Source organism: Pararge aegeria, chromosome 18 (assembly GCF_905163445.1).
Source record: "Pararge aegeria chromosome 18, ilParAegt1.1, whole genome shotgun sequence".
Classification (NCBI taxonomy): Eukaryota; Metazoa; Arthropoda; class Insecta; order Lepidoptera; family Nymphalidae; genus Pararge; species Pararge aegeria.
This window is the reverse complement of record NC_053197.1, coordinates 8,294,663-8,320,680: the sequence shown is the minus strand read 5'-3', so window position 1 is coordinate 8,320,680 and position 26,018 is coordinate 8,294,663. Positions and strand designations below refer to the sequence as shown.

General features: G+C 35.6%; 1 protein-coding gene across 1 annotated transcript in view; it reads right to left on the bottom strand.

Moving 5' to 3' along the window:
- LOC120631752 (semaphorin-2A) overlaps positions 1-26,018 on the bottom strand; it is a 132,412-nt gene that overhangs the window by 18,144 nt on the left and 88,250 nt on the right. The window contains exons 7-10 of the mRNA XM_039901431.1: positions 23,953-24,223; positions 19,881-20,111; positions 13,123-13,381; positions 9,330-9,484 (exon numbers count right to left, since the gene is read on the bottom strand). Of these exons, the coding sequence (XP_039757365.1) occupies positions 9,330-9,484; positions 13,123-13,381; positions 19,881-20,111; positions 23,953-24,223 (916 nt within the window). The remainder of the gene's footprint in view (positions 1-9,329; positions 9,485-13,122; positions 13,382-19,880; positions 20,112-23,952; positions 24,224-26,018) is intronic.

Here is a 26,018-nt window from a genome sequence, read left to right as displayed (position 1 = left end):
CTAAAGAAACACTCAAAGTATTAATTTTAAACTTCGTTGCGTTGAATTATACCAATATACTCTGTTACTTCCACTTTTCTGTTTCAGTTCTTTCTTTTGCTATTTAACGCACTCGTTTCTTTACTAAACTAACCATGTTGAACCATCTGGTGCATTCTTATCGATGACCGGCGATATCGAATCGTTAAAATAACATACGTCTGTTAGGATCGTGATTTGTGATTGTAAGATTTTCTCAAAGATACTAGACAGATTCTCATTCCTTTTTTAATTAAAAGTATTTACATTTTGTGTATTTTATCACTTTGAACATTCTTATATTTAGGTTACTATAACATTTCAAGACAAATGTAAAAAAATAATAATTAGAGAACTTCGATATTATGTTAGTATAGGTGGTTTATTAATAATCATGTTAAGGAGAAAACGTATCAAGATTTAAACGTTGGCAAACATAGCACATTATTAAACTCCTTTGTTAGTAAAGAAAAATATCTTTAAGATTGGGAACCACTGGTTTATTAGCTAGGCTTATAAATTCCTCTACTTATAACCATTAATTCCGATCACAGCCGAGTCTAACAAAATAATTAAACAATCCCACATTGGTAGATCGGGGATTTCCCCCGAGATACCGGTCTTTAGTAACAAATTAGGCACATAAGGCAATACCGAGCACGTCTGACCGTAAACTCTTTTAGGGCGGTATGAAAGATACGAGAATAAGTAAAAATACAGAACGATCGATAACTCTGCTTTGCTGATGTTACATGAGCTGTAAAGTTATTTGATAAGTTTAGTTTTATTTTTGTTTTACGTTAAATTAAATTGTACGTTCTACCTTATTGTGCTGTTGTATTTGTATATCTGTAAATTTTCTATGTGGTGTACAATAAAAGTATATTCATTCATTCATTCATACTATTTTTGTTCCATTAGGAGCAATATTATTTTCGATAAGAAAACCTAGATGTTGTTACCCAAATATATGTTTTTCTGAAAATAAACCACATCTGTACTTTTGTTAATGCCCACATACATCGTCATCATCGTAACTCTGGTGCTTCGGCGGATCTTATATTTTTGATTTTATCAAATTTAAATTTCAAATTCAAATTCTAAAATTCATGTTTATTATTGTGAGGGGACGATGATAGCTAAATTCCTTAACTTAAACTTAAAGCTAGAATATGTTGATAGGAAACACGCAGAGATACTCCAAGCATAGCTCTCTCCATCTTCCGCTGAGTGACTCTGAGCCTTCTTATGAGGCCAAAAGTAGTTAGTAGATCACGTTTCGGAGCCATTACTCATCCAAAACTAGCTTTTAGCTACGCAATACACAGAAACAGCATAGTAGTATAAAGAAGGCAATATTATTATTATTGTGCCATTAATACTTTATTTCAACCCGTCTCTATTGGTATAATAGTAAAATGCCCAGGGATTTCAGTTACTTTCCTCTGATTTTTATTCGATGCAATAAAATACCTTTCAATCAAATTAAAGCAGTATCGAACGGAGGTAAGGGTTAGTGCAAGTCGTAATTATGTTTTCATATTTTCCTTTCCAATGATCACGGAACCTTCAATAAAGGTTCAAAGAAATAATCCCGCAATCCAATAAAGATTTCGCTTCGACAGGCCTTAAGTGAAAACTTTTTTGCGATCCCCGAACAATATAAGTTTTATTCCTCCAAGTGGTATAAATTCCCAAACACAAAGTAGCTCTAACATCTTTATTGGTTTTCATAAAAAGTCCCAGCTTAACCTATAGATTTTCGCTCGCCAATTGGATGGGTTTTCCTTAAAACTCCCTTCTCGCGCCGTGACGTTTTTACCTTCCTGAGGTTTTCACGTCTCATTGTGGGCCATCCTCGTGTATTTTTATATGAAGTTTGAAATTGTGTTCGTAAGGTGTTTTTTAGGTATTTGTTTTACAAATGTGTTAAGCTGGCAATTATTGCCGAGGCTCGAATTTCGACAGCCCTAAAAGGTTTAATATTATCTATGCACACTGTGTAAGGATACTTTTTAAATACATTTTAAATGCGGTCTTTTAAACAAGCAGTATTTACAGTAGTGGTACATTAAAAGGTTGATCAATAGTATTCAGTATATCCTTAAAGCAATAAAAGTAAATTAATTCCGCTGATATCAACAAATTGGTGCGGACTTTTATCACAAATCGCAATATGTATTTTATAGGCGCCGTAAATCGAGGAGCGCGGCTTCTAACGTTTGCCTACGAGCTCTCCGACTTTTATGAGATTTGTCGTTAGAAATTTTATGTGATCGAGTGAGCCCTTTGACCGATTTCATACTATTTACTGGGGTTATCGAGGAGGTAGTTTATAGGAACTGAAATCTAAATCGAGGTATTCAAAGTCGTTTTATCGCAGTTGAAGTTGGAGTTGAATACGTTGAGAATACTCTATGTACACCAGGGCTTAACTTTATTAAAACTTTTTCAAGAGTAAAATATAAATTCTTTAGGGTCAAAAAGATATTTATGTTCACTTTGTAGTACCAAGAAATAGACAGACATAATACCAAATTATAATTTATCATTTAAGTAACTATAACAATAAATTAGTTAGAAAATAAATAAAACCGAATGAAAAATGTTTATTTTTTACATTAAATTTAATTAAATTAAAGAAATATTCGGAAGACATAGTTAAAATCCAAATCATAAAATTTAAACATACCTACTACATATCCATAGTGACTGACCGTTTTTTTCTGGAACTGCACTACTATGGGTATAAAGGTATACGGCCCAAAATTTTTAAAGTTATATTAAATCTTAATAACTCTGTATCATCATTTGAAACAAAATACTTTTATGGTCGTTTTTTTGAACAATGTGTTTATGGATGATGAAATTTTGTATGTGAAAATTTTACTTAATAGAAATTGGAGACGAAGCATTTGCCGGGAACCGCTAATAATAGTTATAACATTTGGAAGTTCTAATTCTTTGTAGGTATGTACAACCCTACTATTTACGCTGCGATCAATATCTGTAATTTTGTTTATGGAGCCCAAAGTTTCCACCGCAACTATTGATGTTTCGGTCTTTTTGATTGTTTGACGGTCTCCTTTGAAGGACACAAAGCAATTGGGCTAATCGATAAAACGGCGTTTAGACTTTGTATAGGTAGGTACGTATACACAAAATGCGTTGTAATAAATTAATGTTTTTTTTCTACTATTCAAAATGTTGTGAAAGGAATACAGAAACCCCTTGTGTGTTTTCAAGTGATCAAAAGTGACAATTGGCTTAAATCTTTTATTAGTACGTTGTATGTAATGTCACCATACAATTACCTATTTTTATTATAAGTAAGTAATTTTTTTATAACACATTTTTATGACATTGTAAGAAAGTTGCGAGACGAAGCCTGCGGCTCGGAGTATTTTCAAGTAATTTTTCGAACGCTCAGCATATACTCAGTATTTCTCGCTATTTTTCTTCTCGCCTGGTACCTCCCGGTACTTAGAAAATATAAATTAAAACTGGAATGAAACAAAACAGCAGCATACAAGTTCAGTAGGTATACTAATAAATTCAATAAATATTTGAGAAGGTAAATCCTGCTTGTTATTTTGTATTTTATAATAAACGGGAAATTATTCGGAACACGTTCCAAAGGTGTATTTTTAAAGACGGTTTTCGGTGGCCAACATTAGGGACGCCGCAAACGCGCCACCCCAAAACTTTTCGCCCGTACACCTTTTGATATTCAATATACTCCGGGACCTAAGCAATCCTTTGATGAGATGTTTTATGCAAAAAACGTTGAGCGCCTTCACCGGGGCGCGAATAAGCGTTCAAAAGTGAACGCATTAGTATTCCTGATCCCGGCCACAACGGCCCCCACCAGTTTTGGGGGAATAAAAATCAATGTTTATTCCCGCTGGACGCGATTTGAATAGTAATTATAAGCATAGTTAATTGGTTGTGTTTGTGTGAATGTGCAATCGTTTTTAGATCGTCCGCTAACTGCCGACGGTTTGCGGGATAGCATTTCAAAATTGTGATGCATTTATGTATAGAAAAAAAAATGGCATTGAAATCCGCCCATCCTTTTTAAGTCCTTAACATTATATCATGTAATGAGTCACAGCAGTATAGGAGAGCATCGTGAGGAAACCTGCATGCCTGAGAGTTCTACATAATGTTCTCAAAGGTATGTGGAGTCCACCAATCCGCACTGGATCAGCGTGGTGGACTACGGCCTTAACCCCTTCTCATCGTAGGAGGAGGCCCCTGCCCTGTAGTCGGCCGGTAATGAGTTGATATGATGATGATGATGAATGAGTCAGATCATCGTACGATTTTTCACAAGCTGACCTCTTATTGACCTCCGACTTCAATTTGAAGATCGCACCTGATGATGACGATGATAAATATGAAAGCGATAATCGTTTAATAATAACGTAAAGTTACATACATACTTCATATCGTATAAATCTGTGTCCTACTGTGTTCCTATTCAATTTGATATCCTTTTTAGTTTAAGTTTTTCATGCGTGTTAAGGTTACAATAATATCAGTGGAATATAAAATCTGTACAACATTAATTAATCTTAGATCATTAATTAGATTTCATGTGAATAAACAAAGAGATAGAGAGAGAAGATACTATACCCACCATACCATAGAACTATGGTCTAGGAAAATAATAGAAACGATATAATAGAAATATGGTAATCTAATAGAAGTTCTAGTAATATATTAAAAGCTACAGTTTTACAGATCGACGGACATAGGTGTTAAACTAATAACACCACTCGTTTCACGTTGGGGTTTTACAAAAGCAATCGTCTCATAAGTTTCCATTAGATTATATGAACCGTACCTGCTGCGATTTTGTTTCATAGCTATTTAATACCTTAAAGTAGGTGGGTAATTTTATAACGAGCACAGTTTACGTGAGGGTAGTGCAAACTATAAATTACTTCAGAAATTCTCTTCAGTATATCGTATCACAACTAGGCTATAAATATCGTTCATTTTCGTCCTGTGGGCAATGCAAGTCGATGAACCCCGGGGCGATACTTCATCAGGGAAACTCCGAGATGTTCCGGGAAGAATATTCCCACTATTACGGAGAGGCTCGCATGAATATATGGCGACTGAGAACACGATAATTTACCCACCTTCACATATCATTTTGTAGGAATCGCATCTCATGTTTATAGCAAAACTTGGACTCGATGCACTTAGCGAAATGGGTTTCCGATACTTATAAAAGCGATATCGTACCGTATCGCTAAATATTACGTACTCGTATATGGTAAATAGATTGCAAATTGCCGATCCAATCATACATAAATTTGAATGTTAAATCACTTTGCCTAAAGGGAGTATTTCTTTGTTAATATTCGAAGAGGCAATATAATTTTCCATACATGTTAACTGTCCGTAAATAAATTTCCGGGAATTTGTAGGATGTTTTGCGAAGTTGGATGTATAATGATGTTATCAAATAGCTATCATACCCACAGCGGCGAGTGGCGACTCGTCCGTTGAGCCGACTGTGAATTTTAAATCGTATTTAATAGCCTCGTATTTCGCATATGACGTCAAAGCCAGCTTAGGGTGAGCGGTCTACTATTTGATTTCCCAGTTTTTGGCAAAGAACCAACCCTTTACACATAACGAATATTATAGAATCCTTTCTTTTATCCCAGGAGCGTTGTAATTAAGTTTGGAGAACGTTGTTTTAAACCTGTCTGCTTGCGATATGTTAACATATATTGCGTTCGTTTGTTAACAAAGGCGCTCTTGATACTAAAGAGTCACGGTGTTGACGTCGACTCGAGGAATTTAATTAACTTCGTTAACTTATAAATACTCTTAACGTCTTTGATACCCTGGTACATTTGCATTGACAAACAGGGGTTCGTGCGTATGACAGTCACTGTCAAACTTTCATTACGGCCTCGTAGAGTTCTAAAGTTGTGTAGAAACAGTGATTTAGGCGCGATATAACAAGTGGAATGAAACGAGACGTGCCCGCATTGCGGAGCATCATACGCTCATTTCTCATTGTCTGGCGGCACCTCGAGCATCGCTACAACTTTCGCAGCGGTACCCGCCGATGCCAGTGCAGTTTAATGCATATTATAGCGCGGTAAGCACTCGAAATGGGCTAAGCGGCGAAGTAATATTGCGGCAAGCAAACTCTTTATTGAAAGAGTAAACTGTCCTTTTTCACGAGACGCCTCGAGCTCTTTGTGATTTTGTGAACTTGTTTGGTGCGCGGATGTAAATAAAAGTGAACTGAGTGTATTTCAGATTTTCGATCGGGCTTTATTCTTTTAACCCTTTGCTGCGGTGTGAATGCCCGAAACCATTTATAGTTAACAACTGTTTCGAACACGGAAGTGGCTGTTGCATTTAAACAATACGGCAACTCTTTATTGCGACCTAGTTTGTTTCAGCGAGCTTCGTAATCAACGCTTGTTACCGCAGCCACAACGTGTTAATGCTCTCTAAAGGTCTATAGTTCGACTATCGAGAACAGAAACAAAGTTACATTTATGCAGATTGAGTTAGAGTAATTATTACGGTACGTGGCTACAGCATGGTAGGGAACGTCAAAGGTAACGCTTAAACAATTTAATATTCCACACGAGCATTTCAAACGCCAACTCAAACGTAGCTCCTTTCGTAAAAGTTGTTCCGTAAACGAACTCCCCCTTCGTTAGATATCTACGTGAGTTTAATCCATTCTGTAGTCTCACGGTAGGGCGGTTCGTTCGGGAGCGATTTTCGAGGAAAATTGGTGAAAATTGCAACAACATAGGCGAAAATTACCACTCGGAGTTGTTGTTTAGACCGGTGGTTCGAATTTATATGGCGGTGAAAATGTGACGTGAGGTCTCTGCGGTCTACGTCGACCTGCGGGCGGTACATTGCGCCAAACGACTACGAAAATGTGGTTGTGTACACCGAAACATATCATACGCTGCAATCGCAGCTCTGTTTGCTGCCATTACTTATACGTTTTTTATCCACGTTTCTGATACGTGCCGCTAAGATGTGGAACGCCCTCCCGGAAACTGTGTTTCCTGCCACGTATAATTTAAGTACCTTCAAGGCTAGAGTGAATAGGCTTTTTCTAGGCAAGCGTGCTCCAACCTAGACCTCATCATTGCTTTCTAATGGGCATGATTGTCGTCAAACGCTGGCCTATAGTTAATAAAAAAAAAAAAAAAAAAACTCTCATAGGAAATTGTTTTTTCGGAAATTATCACTATAATCAAGTACTGCACATAACTAATCACTGGAGAGATAAATTAAGTACCTATCTTTCATTTTGGCAGATGTTTAAAATAAGATACATGTTATGGCAGCATTTTAAAGACGTATAGCTTAATTGGCGGGGTATTCCGTCTCTGATAGCCAGGTGTAGGTTTTTGACATACATCGCGTCTCCACCATTTGTAAAATATGGCCATCGTCATATATGAGCAGTATTTTAATGTCATCATATAAATCATATGTCAAGGGGAATAATTACTTACGGTATTACATATATACATTAATTTCACTTATGGTCTTGTAAAAAAAAGTGTCAAAGACATTAAAACTACTTCCAGATTAACTAGTGCCAAAAGAAGAAGGAAATTGCGATGCCAATAAAGTTTTTGATGACATAATCACCTTCCATCACGCTCGATCTGCTCTGTGAACATATTCTCTTTAAAAAAACAATATTTGCAACACCGATCCATTTCCCCATGACCAAATTAAAAAGCAGTGCCATAAAACCTATTTCATGTATAAAATTCGATCACAGAAACGTCTTGAATGAAACGCTTATTTTAAGCACTTGTTGTACAATCTTCACTGGTTTGGTTAACTGGATTGTGTTAACTGAACAAACTGAAGCTGGCACTATTCTTTTCGACAAAAATTATAGCACAAGCCCAGGATTCCAAAACAACACGCAGGTAAGAAGGGGTACAACACACAAGACTGAATCGCTTTTTAAAGCGCCGAAAGAGAAATTCTCTCTTTGTTACGCCGGAAAATAGCGAAACGGAATGTTCAGGCGTACAGCTTAAAAGCTTTAGTGCAAGCTTTTAAAAGTTAATAAATTGAGAGTTGACAAAAAACGTTAAGAGTAGGTGTTGCACACGCTATTTGGGTACAAACAATGAACGTATAATCGGTTTTTCGTGTTTTGAGCTAAATCCCCTGTTTCGTTACTGAATGCATGCAAGAGAGGTGAAACAGGGTTGGTATTCGGGAATCCAAATGTCCAGCCGTCACGGACGAGACGAATTATGGCCTTTGTGCCACTTTCACCGCTACTTTTTAATTTCCCTCCGCCCAGACATTTTTTAATTCGCGGGCCTTTATGAAATTTTATGTCCTCTCGCGATTGTTCTCAGTGTCACAGGGAGGTTTCGGTCGCCCCGATTGTCCTCAGGGCCGGGTCAATATTTTTTTTTGAACTGTCACTAATATTTTGGCGGTAATTTTGTGAGAAATCTATGTGAATTCTTTGTTTTTTTTTAATATTTGTAGATTAGTTGTAAGTATCTAATATTCTACTTTGGAGTGCAAAAAGTTTTGATGAAGTATTAATATAATAATAATAAAATAATAAATAAATATACTACGACAATACACACATCGCCATCTAGCCCCAAAGTAAGCGTAGCTTGTTTTATGGGTACTAAGATAGCTGTTGAATATTTTTATGAATATTATACACATAAATTCTTATAATATACAGATAAACACCCAGACACTGAAAAACGATCATGTTCACCACTCAAACATTTTCCAGTTGTGGGAATCGAACCCACGGCACTTAGAAAGCAGGGTCGCTGCCCACTACGCCAGTCGGCCGTCAATATTATTATTCGTATTAATATGATATTAGTAATCAGCATTGAATTAAGAACATACAGAATCCTCATTCAGCTTTTATTGTATACATTAGGTCCAAAGTCAGTAAAAATGACCAGCGCGCGTCTCACTTTATTCCTATTTTATGGTGAGAGCTTAGAACATTGGTACCTAAAATAATTACTAACAACTTTTTATTGGTTCTAGTAGTTACTAGCCGTTTGTTCAAGAAACCAGTCCAATGTGGAGTGGTTTTTGATGCTTCAGTATCAGTCGTGGACACGGTTTCTGTATGTTCTTAATTATTTGGAAATCAGGTACAAGGCAGTTGTAATTTCACTAGCCTTCGAGAACATTATAGAGAACTCTTACGCATGTATGTTTCCTCACGATGTTATCGTTCACGGTTATGGTGCAATGGAATATTGATGATAAGTATAAATAGTACTCACTGGTGCCGGCGTAGTAAACCGTGTAGTCGAGCTGGTGACCCATCATGTCAACTTTCACTCTATCCACGACTAGACGCGTGAAGAACAGGTCCCTCTTATAGTAGATTGGCTTCTCGTGTTCGTGAGAAACTGCGCTATCCATCAACGGATGAGACCTGAGAAATATAAGGACAAGTTTAGTGCTTTAAGGCTTGAGAATTTATTCGGCACTTGATACATTTCATAATTTTGGCGATCAACCTGGCGCGGTGGTGAGCGTTGTGGTGTTATTAGCGGGAGGTCTCGGGTTTTATCCCTGACAGGGGTATTTCATGATTTTATAATCTCTGAATTGTATCTGGTCTGGCTAGTTAGAGGCTCTTAAGCCAGTTACTTGCCGAGCGATTTAGCATTCTGATACGATAGAAACCGATTAGGGGTATGGCTTATAACTGCCTTACCTCTAACAGGATCGTAGATTGTATCATCATTTACCATCAGGTGAGATTGCAGGCAAGGACTAACGTTTAGTGGAATAAAAAAAATATTGAAACTCTACTAATTAACCAAAAAAGAAGATATTTTTTGTTTTGTTCAACTATTATGGAATAAACTTTATTTGTATTGGGTTTAATAAATATAGATGAGATTTCATATTGGCCGTATGATAAAGTTAAAGATCATGTTTCGTGTTATGAAAAGTAGATATACAAAATATTCTTATGAGCACAAAAATGGATTTTGCTGAGTCGAAAAACATGGTTTCATAAGAATCAGTTGTCAGGAATTAGGGTAAATATACCTTTGTACCTAAAATATTTTACTAGAAATACCCCTACAAATTTTCCTTGCATGTTTGATAGCCAGAGGGATAAAAAAGACTCTCAGGTAACGCATTAGAAATATTATAAATTAAATATTATTTTTGGGGTAAGGTAAGTTAAATGACAGCAGCAGCTTAGTATTAAAAATATTTAAGTAATAAAGTTTACGAGTGGGCGAAACTAAATTTTTATTTTTAATAAGCTTCATTCTAAAAGTTTACCTTACTCTAGAATTATCTGGAAGCACGTCTGGTATAAAATAATGATCTAGACATATAGTTTTAAAACTATATTCTAAACTTTACGGCCGACTGGCGCAGTGGGCAGCGAACCTGCTTTCTGAGTACAAGGCCGTGAGTTCGATTCCCACTACTGGAAAATGTTTGTGTGATGAACGCAAATGTTTTCAGTGTCTGGGTGTTTATAAGTATATTATAAGTATTTATGTCTATTATTCATAAAAATATTCATCAGTCATCTTAGTGCCCATAACACAAGCTACGCTTACTTTGGGGCTAGATGTCGATGTGTGTATTGTCAAAAAAAAAAAAAAACTTAATTTTATGGAGCTAAATAACTGTTTTAAGCTAATCTCGCAGACACACAGAGGTAGGTCTAGGTTAAACCTGTGGCAAATGCAAAAAGTTTTCTTTGCTTGGTCTTTGGCTAAATATCATCCAAGAACACTGAGGTATCGCCAAAAGATTTATCGTATGGGATAAATATGACTGAGATACCGCTGAACCGTTAGCCCGCTACGTTTTTAGACAGCATAATCAATTACCACCAGTTAAGATTGCAGTAAACTGTAAGGAAAAGGAAAGTAAAGGGAAGTAAATAAAAAAAAACAGCTGCCCACGTTAGACTTATATTTTTTTCCACATTTCAAGTTATCCCTTGACTGTAATCTGACCTGATGGTAGGTGATGATGCCGTCTAAGATGGTAGCAGGCTAACCTGTTAGGGAGTATAGCAGTTATTTTAAACTACTCCTCATTTGTTTCTACGCAACATCGTACTGGAACGCTAAATCGCTAAGCGTGATGTCTTCGTCGGTAGGGTGGTAACTAACTGCGGCCGAAGCCCCCCAACAGACAAAAATACCTATATCATATACTGTGGAAGGTTATATTTTCTTTTGCTGACTGACGGCAAAAAGGAATACAGTCAGCATAACTTCTCTTCCCGTGGCTGTCGTTCTAAGCGACTAAGGAAATATAACTTAGACCGGGAAGCGTCCTTTGTGCTACTTCTACCATCTTCGGTCACCAACCCGTCTGCCCAGCGTGGTGGGTTATATTTTTCCGTTATATTTTCTTTTGCTGACTGACGGCCCGTGGCTGTCGTACTAAGCGACTAAGGAAATATAACTTAGACCGGGCAGTGTCCTCTATGCTACTACTACAATCTTCGATCACCAACCCGTCTGCCCATCGTGGTTATTATGGGCCTTTAATCCAACAGTGGACAGTTATAGGCTGTTGTTATTATATTTTTCGACTTTTGCGAATTAAAAGAGGCTAAAACTACGTAACAGCTTGTTAAATAATATAAAATCGTATTTAGAAAATGAAATTTTCATTAAACAAGCGAAAGGGAGTGTCGACGACGGAAACATAACAAGTTGACAACAATGTACATAGTCTACGTGTCACAGCAAAGTGGGGACACAGATAAAAGCCTCCCACACGATAGAATCCTTCATTTAATTAAATTAAATCCATGTATTATTTTCACTCAACTGGTTCAGGTGAAGTGCTAAAATCTCAGCGCGGAAAGTGTGGATTGTGTAAAAAATGTGGAAAATAATTGAACACTCTCAGTGTGAGAGTGCTGGATAATTAACAGGACGTGTCGCCAGATAAAAGTGCCTGTGGATGCCAATGATTTGCCGAGCCGTTTGAGACTAGTTCGAGGGCTCGTGTTTGCTTGTGACTATGCGTAAAAGTGTGTACACACAATCACACACACATTTACGCGTTGTCAAGCAAATCATTTAATTTTTGTTCTTAATCGAATTTACAGATTAATGGTATAGATGATTTCAGTATTTTTTGTTCTATGGTTTAACATAATAGTTTGATTGATCTAAGTCATTAAATTTTATGTTCTATCCGAGACGGTATTTTGAATTTCATGTTTTCATGTTATTTATGTGAATTTGAGCTTATGTGAGTCTTTGGGCTTTTGTAATGTTGTTGATTACCAATAAATATGGGAGTCGTCACGGGGCGCCTGGCGGATGTGAAACATTGAAACTGTTTTATATAAGTTATATGCATAAAGAAACAAATTAAATAGAAAGATAAAGCATTACAAATTTGTTCCATAAAATAATGACTGTTTATTAAATTTTTATTAAAAACAAATTAAATTTATAATTCTGGAAATTTATTTGATATTGCGACCAATCAACTACGTATAGTACATATTTTTCATCAAATAGCGTGGCGATACGTCGTCAAGGCCTGTATCCACGCCTATAGATGTTCCAAATCAATAAGTAAATATAAAAATAAAATACACCAGATATAGGTTTCCAACGCTCACTTTGCAGACTTTTAAGTAGGTAGAGGATTTTAATTTGATGCAAAATTTTAAAACGATTTGGTTCGATTTTGTTTTAATCTTCCCTTTATTGCTTATGCCAGCCGAAAAGCTTTTGACTCCTGCCAATGACGTCATTTTCATTTTCACTGCTGGAAAAATGAAGGATATGAGGTATGGGTATTTGGCTCTTGCATTGCTTGTCTTGTGGCCCATATAAAGTAAAGATTATATAGGCATAAGATAGGCTTGATCTTGTCGATTTTTATGCCTGATGGAAAGCAATGATGAGAGCTAGGCTGGGCTAGCATTGAAAACGCCTCTTACCTTAAATCTAATGTATTTATACGTGACAGGATAGGGCATTGTACACATTTGTGGTTCATATCAGAAACGGGGACCAAGACACTCACACAGACATTTGAATTTATAACGATTCTTACCTTATAAAATTAAGCACTGTATCAGGCAGAGATGAGGTGTCATTTACACACGTCCCCGGCCTCGGTTCAGGGACTCTACTGCTGATGACGGGTAGCCAAGCCGAGCTCGATGTGGCCTGTTCCTTGAACTTCCCTTCAAATGCTTTCTGAATGTCACTGATGGTAAACGTGCAGACGGCTGAACCCATTAAACCGGTGGAGGCTGTCGTAAACACTCCGTAGAACCGACTGTCGTCACCTGGGACTTTGTAGATGCTCTCTGTTAAAAAAAGAATAAAGTTTAATTTACGTAGCCATAATATCACAGAGTAAGGATAGTCATACGAAGGTCCGATGAGGCTGTATACGAAAATCGTGCAGTACGAGCGGAGCGAGATAAATTATCCTTACTGGCCTCAGTAGTAAGAGACTTATATATTCTCTATACACTCGCAAAGCTGTGTAGAAGATATATCTTTATAGAAGATAACTTATCTTTATCATCATCATCATATCATCATCCCGAGAGAGTCATTAAGGGATAAATTTAAAGAAGTTAAAATAATGACGGTGCATAGTCAGTACATATATGAAAATTTAATATATGTCCATAAAAATATATCAAAATTTAAAAAGAAAATGCACTGTAACAATATTAATATTAGAAGCAAAAATAAACTCGTTGTGCAGTTTACTAGGCTACACATAATTGCAAATTCATTCAAGAGCAATTGTATATTATTTTATAACAAATTACCAAATGAAATCTTTGAGTTGTCTCTCAATAAGTTCAAAGTTTATATAAAACGTAAGCTTACAGACAAATCCTATTATAACATTAAGGATTATTTAAACGATAAAAAAGCTTGGGTGTGAATTGCTCTAGCTTCATAGCTTAATTTAAATTTACTGGAAGATGGTGATAACAAAAAAATAAATTTACCCGGCTAAGTTTGTTGTGGGCTCTTCTTAGACCAGGGCGCGTTTGGAACCCTCGTAGCTTTAGATTTAAGTTGGCGAACGAAGTTATCACCATCCCGTTACAATTATGTAAACAATTATGTATGAACGCTTCATAAGTGCCTGTGATAGGCCTACATGAATAAAGAAATTTTGAATTTGAATTTTGAATTTATCAACTCACTATAAGTCACGGGCCTCTTCCCATAATAAGAAGGGGCTGGCCCAGAACCAGGCTTGATAACATAATGGGGAACTCTCATGCATTCAGGTTTCCGCACGATGTTTTCCTTCACCGTTGAATCAATTGATATAATTGGTTAAATCTCACATAACTTTTCGATCTCGGCAACCCGAAAGTGAAGCCCAGGTCCTAGCCATTAGGCTATCACCGCTACTTTATACTTTGATAATATACAAGCAGGTACTGAATCTATGTAATCATTGATAACATTATCCACATTTAGTGTACCACTACAACACATAAAGAAGGCTCCTTTATCGCGAAACCACGAGAAGAGGGTTTTAGATCTAAGATCCTCCACGTTCCTCCGTTGCAAGTTGGCGGGCGTTAAACGAGCAAAGTTAAGTGATAATAACCGGGATCGACGGCTTAGCGTGTTCTCCGAGGGGTGGACAACCCCAACTTCCTAACTCAAGCCTAGAACTTAGAATGGTGCGAGCAGTATATGCGATAAAAATATCCCAAAATGTACTTCGACCACAAATACACTTTTAATGTTATAAAAAGTTCAAGGTTTTGTCCTCGAGATAAGTGACTATTTTAATTCAATTTCCTTTCTCATATCAAGTAGTTTATATCGATAATTCTAACATCAAATTAAACAAGCGCTGCTAGCGAGACATGCGTACACATTAAATTATTCTATTGCTAAACTCATTTATATTATCTAAATACCAACACAAATCCTATCTGTGCATAGCTGTCAAAACTTTCACAAGTTGGCTATTAAATTATTGTAATTGTGGTCCCGAACTTTGTATCTCCGTGTCACCAGACGTTACCACAATATTAAACTATTTAATACAATTATAATTATCAATTTGCGTAGTAAATTAGTTTATGGTATATTTAACTTTAAACGGGATTGCTTTAGTAATTGTCACAGCCTTTTTACCTACCAGTATTTATTGTTACAGATTTAATACGTCTACTATGAAGTTATTCCTGTTTTTTTTTTACCCGACTGCGAAAGTAAGAGGTTCAGACGCAGGCAGAGGCTTTTCACACTCACTTCCCATAAATTGGTTGATAAAATATAAAAATAAATAAACTTAATAAATCTCGGAGTCTTATTATGAAAATTGAGCTTAATTTGCTATACTCTGCGAAAATCTTGGAGTGAGCAGATGCCTCCGACTGCGTATGTGAACACTCACAATTCAGATTATTCAAAAGCAAACCATCAATTGATTTAATAAAGATGGCAGATATTGACGCAGTAGTTTTTAAGTACTTATAGTTATAATTCGCGAACCAAGAAGATGGCCCATCTTAGTAAGTGTATGACCATCGTCTGTAAACAAAGCAACACTTCGCAGGGCATGTAACCTGAGAACCTAGGTGTTTAAGCCTCAAATGCCTGTATAAAGCGTGTGCTTTTTTAGACAGCAAACAAAAACTTACTTCGTTCATATCTCAGCAGAGGTTCTACGCCATCTGACTACTAAACCTAGCTTTAGCTTAGTCCCACTTATCTCTGCTGTCATAAATGGAATTTTGAAAGAGGGGACGTCCAAGAATTGTGTCATATAAAGGAAAGCCAATTTACATTGATATTCATTCATTGATTTCATGTATTAATTCGAATTTATAGAAATAAGAGGGGATAGATAATCGGAAAAACAATCGTATGAATTACCTACTGTTTAATGCAACTATTTTATGAGTTAACAAGTGTTTGGTCAGTATTACTGAGATTGAGTGCTGTAATATATCATGCCCATATGTTTTAAATTTAAAAATAACTTTTTCCGCTTTTCTTTAAACAAGAGTATTATGTCCACAGAATGACGTGGGTATTAGTAAAGATCATAAATAAAGCGTGTATTAAATTTAGAAACGGCGTAAAACGATGTTTTTGGGGAAAAGCAAGCACATAATTTACAAGCAAAACACGAAAGAGTTGTCAAACGAAAGCTCGACGCGTGCCGACTATAAATATATTACGGCTGGCCTTATTATTTAAATACGACTATATACGAAACACATGTAAGGATCAGTGTTTTTCTCATATATTACCGCAGAGACTAACAATTGTTATCGCCTCGGTGTTCCCTGTGACTTAAACTTTGGCATATCGAAGAAAATAGCCAGATTTCAAGTTACTAAGTTTATAATTTATAATTTCTGTAGGTCTGTATTAGGAAGTGGAGCAAAGTTACGAGAGGTAACATCGTCGATAGTTTAGTTTAGTCAACATCGCTATTCAGCTTTACGAAAATGTTCATCTCAAAGTCAACGAAAAAAAAAATATTTATTCAAGTATAGATATTTATTTAAAGATGGCACTTATGATGCGTACATTTAATAAAAAATGTGTAGGTACATTTTTGTGAGATGGTGGCGATATTCGTAAACTTAAAACTAAAGCTATGAGGTTTCCACACGCACCCCGGTCTAAGAAGAAGCCCACAACAATCTTAGCTAAGTGTTCTTTTTTGTTATCACCATCACATCGTCATTTAAAATATTAAAAGAGCAATCTAGTTAGAGCAATAATTCACAACCAGGCTTTCTTATCCGTTATGTACGTACTAATCCTTCATATTATAACTAGCAGTCGCCCGCGACTTCTTTCGCGTTTGTTTTTGTATGCCATGCAATCTACAGATATTTTTAAGGTCATTAATTTTATAAACTCGCGATAACTTCGAAATTAAATATTCAATTAAAATGAATTAAAAAGTATATTACTGCTATTCAAACCTCCCTGATTGTTAACTATTTATTCAAATAGGAATTAATACTGCGATACTAATGTAACCCTCTTTTGTTGTTCACCGGCGATTTAATAAAATTTTAGAACACAAGAGTTGCTATTGCGACTTAACTATGCTAGTTAGATATACTACCTCAGGAGATAATAATGATTACTTTTAACATATAGTACATACTTTTTATGTATCATCAATAGTTTTCTCAGCACACGCCAAGTAATTACTTTGGGTTGAAATTTTTTTAAGGATCTTTCTAGCCTATGTACTTCGTCATAGTTTTGCTTTATTTTGGCATAGAAATGGTTAACATCGGTCTAGTAATTTTATAGCCAAACAAACAAACAAACGAACAAATTTTCCTCTTTATAATATTAGTATAGATTAAGATTTTCTATAAGCGACATGTAAACAAATTTCAAACGTTCTAACTAAGCTATTTCTATCAACTGATCTTAACAAACGTCTACGTTAGGTACCTAGTATTCAATAGGCCTCACGAAAAAATTTAAAACTACCATTAAAAAAAAACAAACCTGTCCATTTTATATTTATATTATAATATTTAATTATTACTTATTATAACCAAAAAATAAAAGCGACCAAATAAAATGTTCAAAATAGATATATGACCAATCTTTCATCCAATTTTATTTATCAGAATATTGTCTTTTGTATTAGATACTAAAGTACTTGCGTTGGTGTGTTCTATTACACTGTACCTATGATTTATTAAAGAATAAATAAAAAGCCTTCGTTTTCAACACTGATGAATACATTCACGACAAGCGGATTTGAATAAAATATAGCAGTAGTTTTGGAGATACAGTCAGAACTAACGAAAATCTTAATAGAACTTATCTTTTCCAAGTTTAGCTCGCGAGAACTGTATCCCTTGCGCACTAATAATTTAACAGAGTTGTTGCGTAAGTGACAAAACAACTAAATCACTTACATCATCATTATCTACTCTCATATAATATATAAAGAGGGTTTTAGGGCACAGACCCACTACGCTTCTCCAATCCGGACTGGTGGACTGACTATAAACTTAAGAAATTATAACTAAGGATGCTCCCTATTCAAGATTAAATAATACAATTGAGCAATGAGTACCATTAAAACACTATGGCAATTATTATTGCAACACATATTCAGTCAAATATGTTCTGAAGCTATGCAGAAACGTATTCGTGTTCACAAGATTACGTTTTAAAATAAAGAAATGAAGAAGGATTAAAACACCATGACAAAATTATTGCAATGTTTTTTCAGTCAAATATGTTAAGAATGTACGCAATAATGAAAGGGTAACTTAGTTAGCGCTAGTTCGCCAATGGATCTAATCGATCTTAAATTTTATTCTACATAGAGAAACATTTGAACATATCTATTAAATGTGCAAAGCAATGAGTAACCATTAAAACATCATGATAATTCCAATACTTTTTAAGTCAAATATGTTCTGAAGGTATGCAGTAACGAGACGGTAGCTTAATTACCGCAAGTTCGCTTACGGATCTAATCACCCTTAAATGTAAATGTACACAGAGAAACACTTGAACGTACCTATTACGTGTTCATAAGTTATGCAGGAATGCAATGGGGGCGCGTGAAAAACCGTGGTGAAGCCGAAACGGTAAACGTTAATATTGTATGAGGCAGACGGAGGCCCCGGCTCCAGAGAGGAATTGGCTAGACTTTTGTCGTTCTAAATCTTGCTATGCGCTATTGAATTTCGAAGTGAAATGTTTGCCAGAGATTGACAGTCAATGTTTGCCTGTTTGGGATTAGGGCGAAGCTACGTGAGTTAGTTGTCGGAGATCGGTAAGTCAGTCTGGATACAGAATTGTACTTACAAAGGGCCAGGGGAATTGCTACAATATTTAGCGTTTACGTGAAAGTTTTGAGACGGCGGAACGAATGAGATTTTCACTTTGTGCTAGAGAATGTATTCGAATCAGAGTGGATACACGTGGGGAATATTTTTGAAAAGTCGATAAAGTGAAGCTGTGGTTTATGGATATATTAAACACATCCGCATCTTTGTGGTACACCAACTGATTCATCATGCCGATTTGGTGTGTCATAGAAGAGATTCAAATTTGGAATTTGCCACATCAATAAAGATGGCGTGTAAAAGAAGCGTGTGTATGCTTCTTTTATGACGACTTCACATTAAAGACGACTTGTAATAGTATTTACTGTTATTAATGTATTAATGATATGTTAAAGTATATATTACTTTATTACTTTATTTTTTGATATTTATTATATTATGCACAACCTGCAGTTTGTTATCCTTTTGTTTTCCTTCTCCTGAGGTTACCTGGAACAGATGGCTACTAAGCCATAAGGCCGCCTTTTGTTTACTGCTTCTGTCTGTATTTTTGATTCATTCTTCTTCTGTATTATATTTTCGTGTGCAAATAAAGAGTATAAATACATAAATAATTAATTACGAGGAAGGTAATTTGTTTTGTAAAATGTGATGCTTGATTTAAATGGGCGTCCAATTAAAGTTGTAGTTTTTCTGTAAAGCAATGTTCAGCGTGCAGTTAGAAAATCGGTTCTGCCAACCTTGTGGCCCAGCGAGCATGTTAATACATCAGCCTCAGTGATAATAAAAGTTAAAGACCGTCAACTTGCACCGTAGCAGTGGAGACTCTAAGCTCTTAATCTGCACAACATTGAGAAAAAAATGGGTGAGGATGATGAATGATGATTAAGATAATTTGTCGTCCATATTAATATCTCTCCATATTAAGCTCTTAAATCTCGTTTCGTTAATTATTTTTCTTTAACAACTCTTATTATAAACGAGTAAAATAAAATTTAAACTGAAATGTTCAAGCACTTACGTATTTCATTAAAATAAAACGGAAACTCTCCCGGAATGCTGCAGTTAAGTCGTGCCTTAAGATAAGTGGCCCAATTTTGGCTGAGGATGTTCTTCCCGCCCGTGTCCTGTTTGCAAACCCTGGCCACTCTTGAGTACACTGCCTTTCCGCAGTTGATGTATTCTACGGCGGTCTCTCGGAAGAAGAAGAGCACGTATTCACCAACATCGAAGGAGCCAACGAAGTTCGGTTCTAGAAAAAAAACAGTGTATTATTATTGTTATTTATTACGTAACCAGTTTAAAATCTACCTAGAATTTAATTTTGATGTGTACGCCTATGTTGTTTACATATCCATTAACTAGCACTATGCAAACGTATAGTTTGCTATTCCTGATTAAGATCTATTTCTGTGCACTTCATCCAGATCAATTCAGCCATTATGGCGTGCTTGAGTTAGAACCATACATCCATCCGAACTTTCGCAAATATATTATTAGTTTAGATATAATGTTTAAAGCTTCGCTTAACACTACAAACAGAAAAAATTTAAAGAGGAAATTCGTTTTATCAAATCATTTAATATTTTCTCGCAAATATATCTCATCTGGAAGTAATGAAACGAGATAATTAAAAATAAGTTGCAAAAGCTCGTAACAATGAGTTACCGCACGCACAACACTAGTTTTAATTTTAATAAATATTAAACGTAACCCAAAAGATTTGTCAGTGCCATTACATACAACTGCGTTATTATATTTTGGTTTAATTACGAACATAAATTTTATATATACGAGGTGCGCGCATGAACGCGTTCCCATGTTAATACCATAGTATCAAATTGCTGTTATTCTCTGTGATATGCAATAAATATTAGATGAAGTCGTGTGTCAATTATGTCATGTACGACGGGTTCGTAGCTCGCATTAATACGTGCTCATTTGTTGCGAACCGAAATGAAATCGACGCGTGTTCAGGATTAAAGACACACGATACTTCTATAAGGATATAGATCTCTCTCTGTTCGATAGTGTAACAGTATCGCTAATTTGGTAGAACATTGTAACTGCGTACGGAAAACTTACCAATAAAACTTTGTTACCACGAAAAGTACCAATAGTAATTACTTCCGCTATGCCATTGGGTTTTTTTGTAAATATAATAAGAATCTAGGAAATATAATCAATCCAGCGTTAGGCATGACCAAATCCTACGACATTTTCATTGATACATCGTATCACTAAAGTGAATCCAGTGATGTGTCAAAATAATATTTATGGTTTCCAAAACAACGAATATCGGAAGAACAAAAATATTTGCTCACGAATCGCGAAACGATAAAAATATTCATACAAACTACGTGAATTCTAAATAACGAAACTCCTAGAGATAACTATAATGCTAGAAAGTGGGGTGAAGCTTTTTTTATAATACTCATAACTTTACAACGTATATAATTTTGTTTCATTATTTAGAGGTTTTATGTAATATGTTTTTATTTGAGTGTTATATCTATAAGTTTTTAAATACGATTCAAATACTTCAAGTTCACCGTTTTTTATTTAAATAACTCACGCTCGCTACTCTTGCACAAATTTTATATTAATTAAATATCGAATATTTCTTATAAAAATTTGCACGTAGAAATAATAAGGTTTGCCATCCCTATAATATCGTACCTATGTAAAATAGTTTGATTTTCTTTTGCTCACGTATGAGAGAGATTATTTTATCTATCCTACTCATATTTTGCATTGATTTATTTTCACTGTATCCCTGATATAACTAGATACCTGACTGGATATATTATCAGTGGTCAGTCAAACCATCTCCACTTATCTCTTTTTTCTGGTTCTAAGTGTCACAGTTCAAAGTGCCTATAATGCAAACATAGAAATTATATAAAATACTATGGTTATTATTAATATAGTCATCATGTTGCTTTCCATAGATTGTTGTTCAATAAAGCTTAGAGAGTATTTAAATTTAATAAGGCTTTCCTTTCAAATTTATGCCGCAATAAATTATTTAATCGCAATCATGAAGGACGATAAACTCAGTTAATTGTTGATGAATAGATATTTTGGGCAATATATTAGATACGACACAATATTTTAAATTGTCCCACTTTGATGTAAAAAAGTTAATAATTTTAAAAGGTTCTTATTGTGTTTGTATAAAAAAAATAAGTTGTATTTATGTTAACCGACACAGGATAATGTTAAGTAAAGTATGTTATATGTAAGAAATCACATTAATCTCTTTACCGGTCCTACTAATTATAAATGAAGAAAGAATGACTAATAATAACAATTGAGGAAGTTTTTTAACATCTTGCTTTAATTCTGAGTCGCCGGGCAGTCGAAGAAATAGCGCGGGTGGGGGATGCGAAGCGATGGGTCGTTGTATATAATGTGTAGAATAGCACATGTCAGTTTTTATGCGAAAAATGTTCTTGTGCTATAAGCTGACTAAGGCGCCGGGGACCGCTAGTAGCTTCATAACGGTATGAAAGAGTGACGAACAATCAATCACTGCAGCATTTATGATCAGAACTTAGTAGGAATTTTCAAATGATGTATTTAGGCCTAGAATGATCTAAACTCAAAGGCACGGAATTTAAACAGTCTTAATATGCCTTTTCAATGGCAAAAACCCACTATTAATGCTATCACTTCCAGGACTTCATAACTATGGACGTATATAATTGATATTGAAATCCTTTAAATAACAAAAGCAGTATAAATGGTAATGTACAAAATTACTGTGCGTGTAACAAAATTTCGATATGCGCAATAATTTCCAAAATTATGACCGTGTTTTGAAACAATAGCCGTAAATTAGGCTAGGTAAATTCTACACGCTTGATCGGTTACGAGAATAGCTTTAACACACAATGGCGTGCGTTACCGCAAATACGAGTAAAATCGGTCGCATGCATTATTTAGTTAGATGAAACGGTCTATTCGTGATTGCGCAATTGTTTTCGACTTCATTACACTTTGTTATATTTTAAGCTATATTTTGATTTAATTATATTACGCTGCAGACGTACATGGTCTCAGTTGAATATCAGCGTAGTGTGTTTTAGGTGTTTACAATGCACAATACTGGTATATGCTGACCTTACGCTAATTTCGAGCTACATTACGTTTCTCTGATATACTGTTTGTAAAACTAATTAAGAACATATGTTTTTTTACTTTTTATATACATGACCCAGACATTCTAATGTATACAGAGAAAACGGTTTTAAATTGACTGCGAAAAACACAATTTAGTAAGACGCAGCGAGTTTCTAATAATTTACGAAAATTTACTCGTTACGTTAGTCGATACGATTAAATAAAAAGAGTAAATCATCTCCAAGCATACGCGTTCAATTGACAAAAAAATAAAACTTGTCTGTAAAACCTTACACGCAAACTAGTGATAGTGAACCTAAATCTATTTTAAATTTGAATTAATTAACAATCTATACTTTTTTTATAAATGCGAAAGTAGTAAACATTAACGGATAACGGATGAAATTTAGGCATAATAGTCAGGTAGTTAGGTTATAATAGTCTGATTTTCACAGATACTTTTTTTTTTTCCATGGATGGATATGTTTTACACAGATAAAGAGATGGACTTGCGTAGCGGTAGTTCATGGATAGGTGAATAACATAGGAAATTCCCTCGAAAACGAAATCGCGGGCCGCGACTCGTCTGCTATACACAGTAAAATTACATTTCACCTGAATAAACGACGAAAGCAATAAACAAAGAAATCGAATTGAGGGTTAGGAAATACGAGGTATTATGGTTAGTGGCACCAATATTAACGGGCAAAGATTGGGGGAACATTACAGCCCGTTAGACCGAAAACAGTTTAATTTCCATCGTTTAACAAACAGAGCAATTCCACTCTAATTCGTTGAGCGATAATATGTAACAATTCTAATCATCACCTACAACTGATTGCAGATTGGTAACGATTCATTGATTTATGAATTCATCCATCTAGCTTTCTAGGACAATGATTGCGTTTATAATGTTACGTACCTATGCTATGATATTACACGTAGGTAAAATAAAACTGTAAACTCACTGTCCAGCCATTTGGAGTCGTATTTCAAAGTTCGCTTAAAGGAGAACTCTCGTCGGCCCGTTGTCAAGTTATGCAGGTCGGTCCTGAAGATCACGGTGTCTGCTTTTGTGAACTCCGCGTTAGTTCCCGAGTATAATGCAGGCAGGGAGCCTGGGTTCCCTCTCTCCACCCACAGGGCGGTCGAGTTGTCGGCTGGATCGTACGGACACTTCGCGACGCCCATGCCGATGCCCGGCACGTACTCGTGACGGGGCAGGTGTGTCAGGTTCGACTGAAACAAAACAACAACGTTTATTTTTATTTCCACCCTAAAAATTCGCTTTCCTAACAAAGAAGACATCAAAACCACCTAGACGACAATTTGCATCGATTGGAATATGAAGTGCGAGCCTCATTTCGTGGCTAAACGGTAAATATTAATTATTTCCACTCGAACACTTCCATTTTTTGCGCTATTAATCAAAGGCACTTGAAAAAAAACATCACCTAACGAGTGGATTTATGAGTCTAGCGCACTGCCCACCCCAGCTGGTCGTACTCGAAAACACATCTGCGACTAATTTTTCCAAAAAATCCACGTCCGTTTCACGTCCTGAGCGATTTATTGACCGAAACTTATTATTTGGAAGGAGGCCGAATATTTTCGGCATCGTATAGGCGTTTTCCAGCCAACTCCTCTATTAGTATAATGCGATGGGTGGCGGTACGGTTTTCAAAATTATCATAAAATTACTAAATGTAGCATAAACGTGGGGTGGGCAGCGAGGCCCGTCGCGGTGGATTGAGACTTTATGTAAATTTTAACGACGCTGCGACCATCGAAGGCACCTGTGACCCGCCTTCCCCTCCACCCCACTTTTTGCCCGCGGCACCTGTCGAAAACCTATGTCGTTTTTATTTCAATAAGCCGAGGATTAAATTAGGCGTGCAAGGACGTGCCCGAGACGAACGCCTCAGGCGAAGAAAGGGTCGCATCTTGTTCTTTACTTTTAACAGTTTACCGCCGCCGTAGCCTTATAAGTTGTTGGACAACATGTAAGCAGTGTTAACAAAGTAATCGAACCGGTGTTAAGAAACTCAGCTTGTTAACTCAATTAGGCCGAAATGTTCGAAGATTGAATTACAAAATAAAATTTGATATAGCGGCGACTCGAGTATCTAAATAAACAACAAATACCTATTGAATACAGAAACCGTACCTACATTATTTACGGTTTCTGGTTATTTCGTTTTAGGTTTTCTTAATTTTCCATTTTAGATGACTTTATAGGAATGACTTTAATGGTACCAATTCTGTTATATAAAAATTTCATAATTAAACTGAATTGACAGGTCTTAAAGTAGTGCTGTCCTTTTAACAATGTTTATGACAAAGAAGATGGGATGCCAAATATTTAGACACATCAATTAAGTTTTGTTTTGAGATTTATATACCATAGTAGAAATTTCACTATTATGCTTTTTAAAAGCTAATATTTAAAGTTAATTGCATAGATTAAATTGGAGAAACAAACTTGAAATAAGAATGCTTACGAGGTTGGTAAGATTAGAACTTCTATTAAGCTTAAATACACTAACTTTTATAATGACGTGATGTAGGTTTGTTTTTAAGTATTAACATCGTGTTTCCTTACACGTATAATGTTTCTTTACTTAGAAAGTATTATTAAAATTTTATTTATTTATTTTGGTAGAGTTTGTTTTATATTAGACACGTGCTGGCCACGGAAAATTCGCATCGCGAGAAGTAATGAGCGGCACGGCGACTGGCTAATAAATATCTACCAACTGAAACAAATGCATCCAGGTAATATACCAAACATGCGCCGGGTAACGGCGAATACCTTCCCACATATTTATTTACATTGCGCGACGCTATTATTTTGTCCCCATGGCCATTCCTTATTTTTCTGTGACCAGTACGTGAGAGGTAATTCAGGAAATACTCGATCGATGCATGCCGATTGGTAAAATATTTTTCTTTAGACTTTTTCTATTCTTCTACAAATTTAACATTGACTGCAATCTCACATAAATACATAAATAAATATATACTACGACAATAC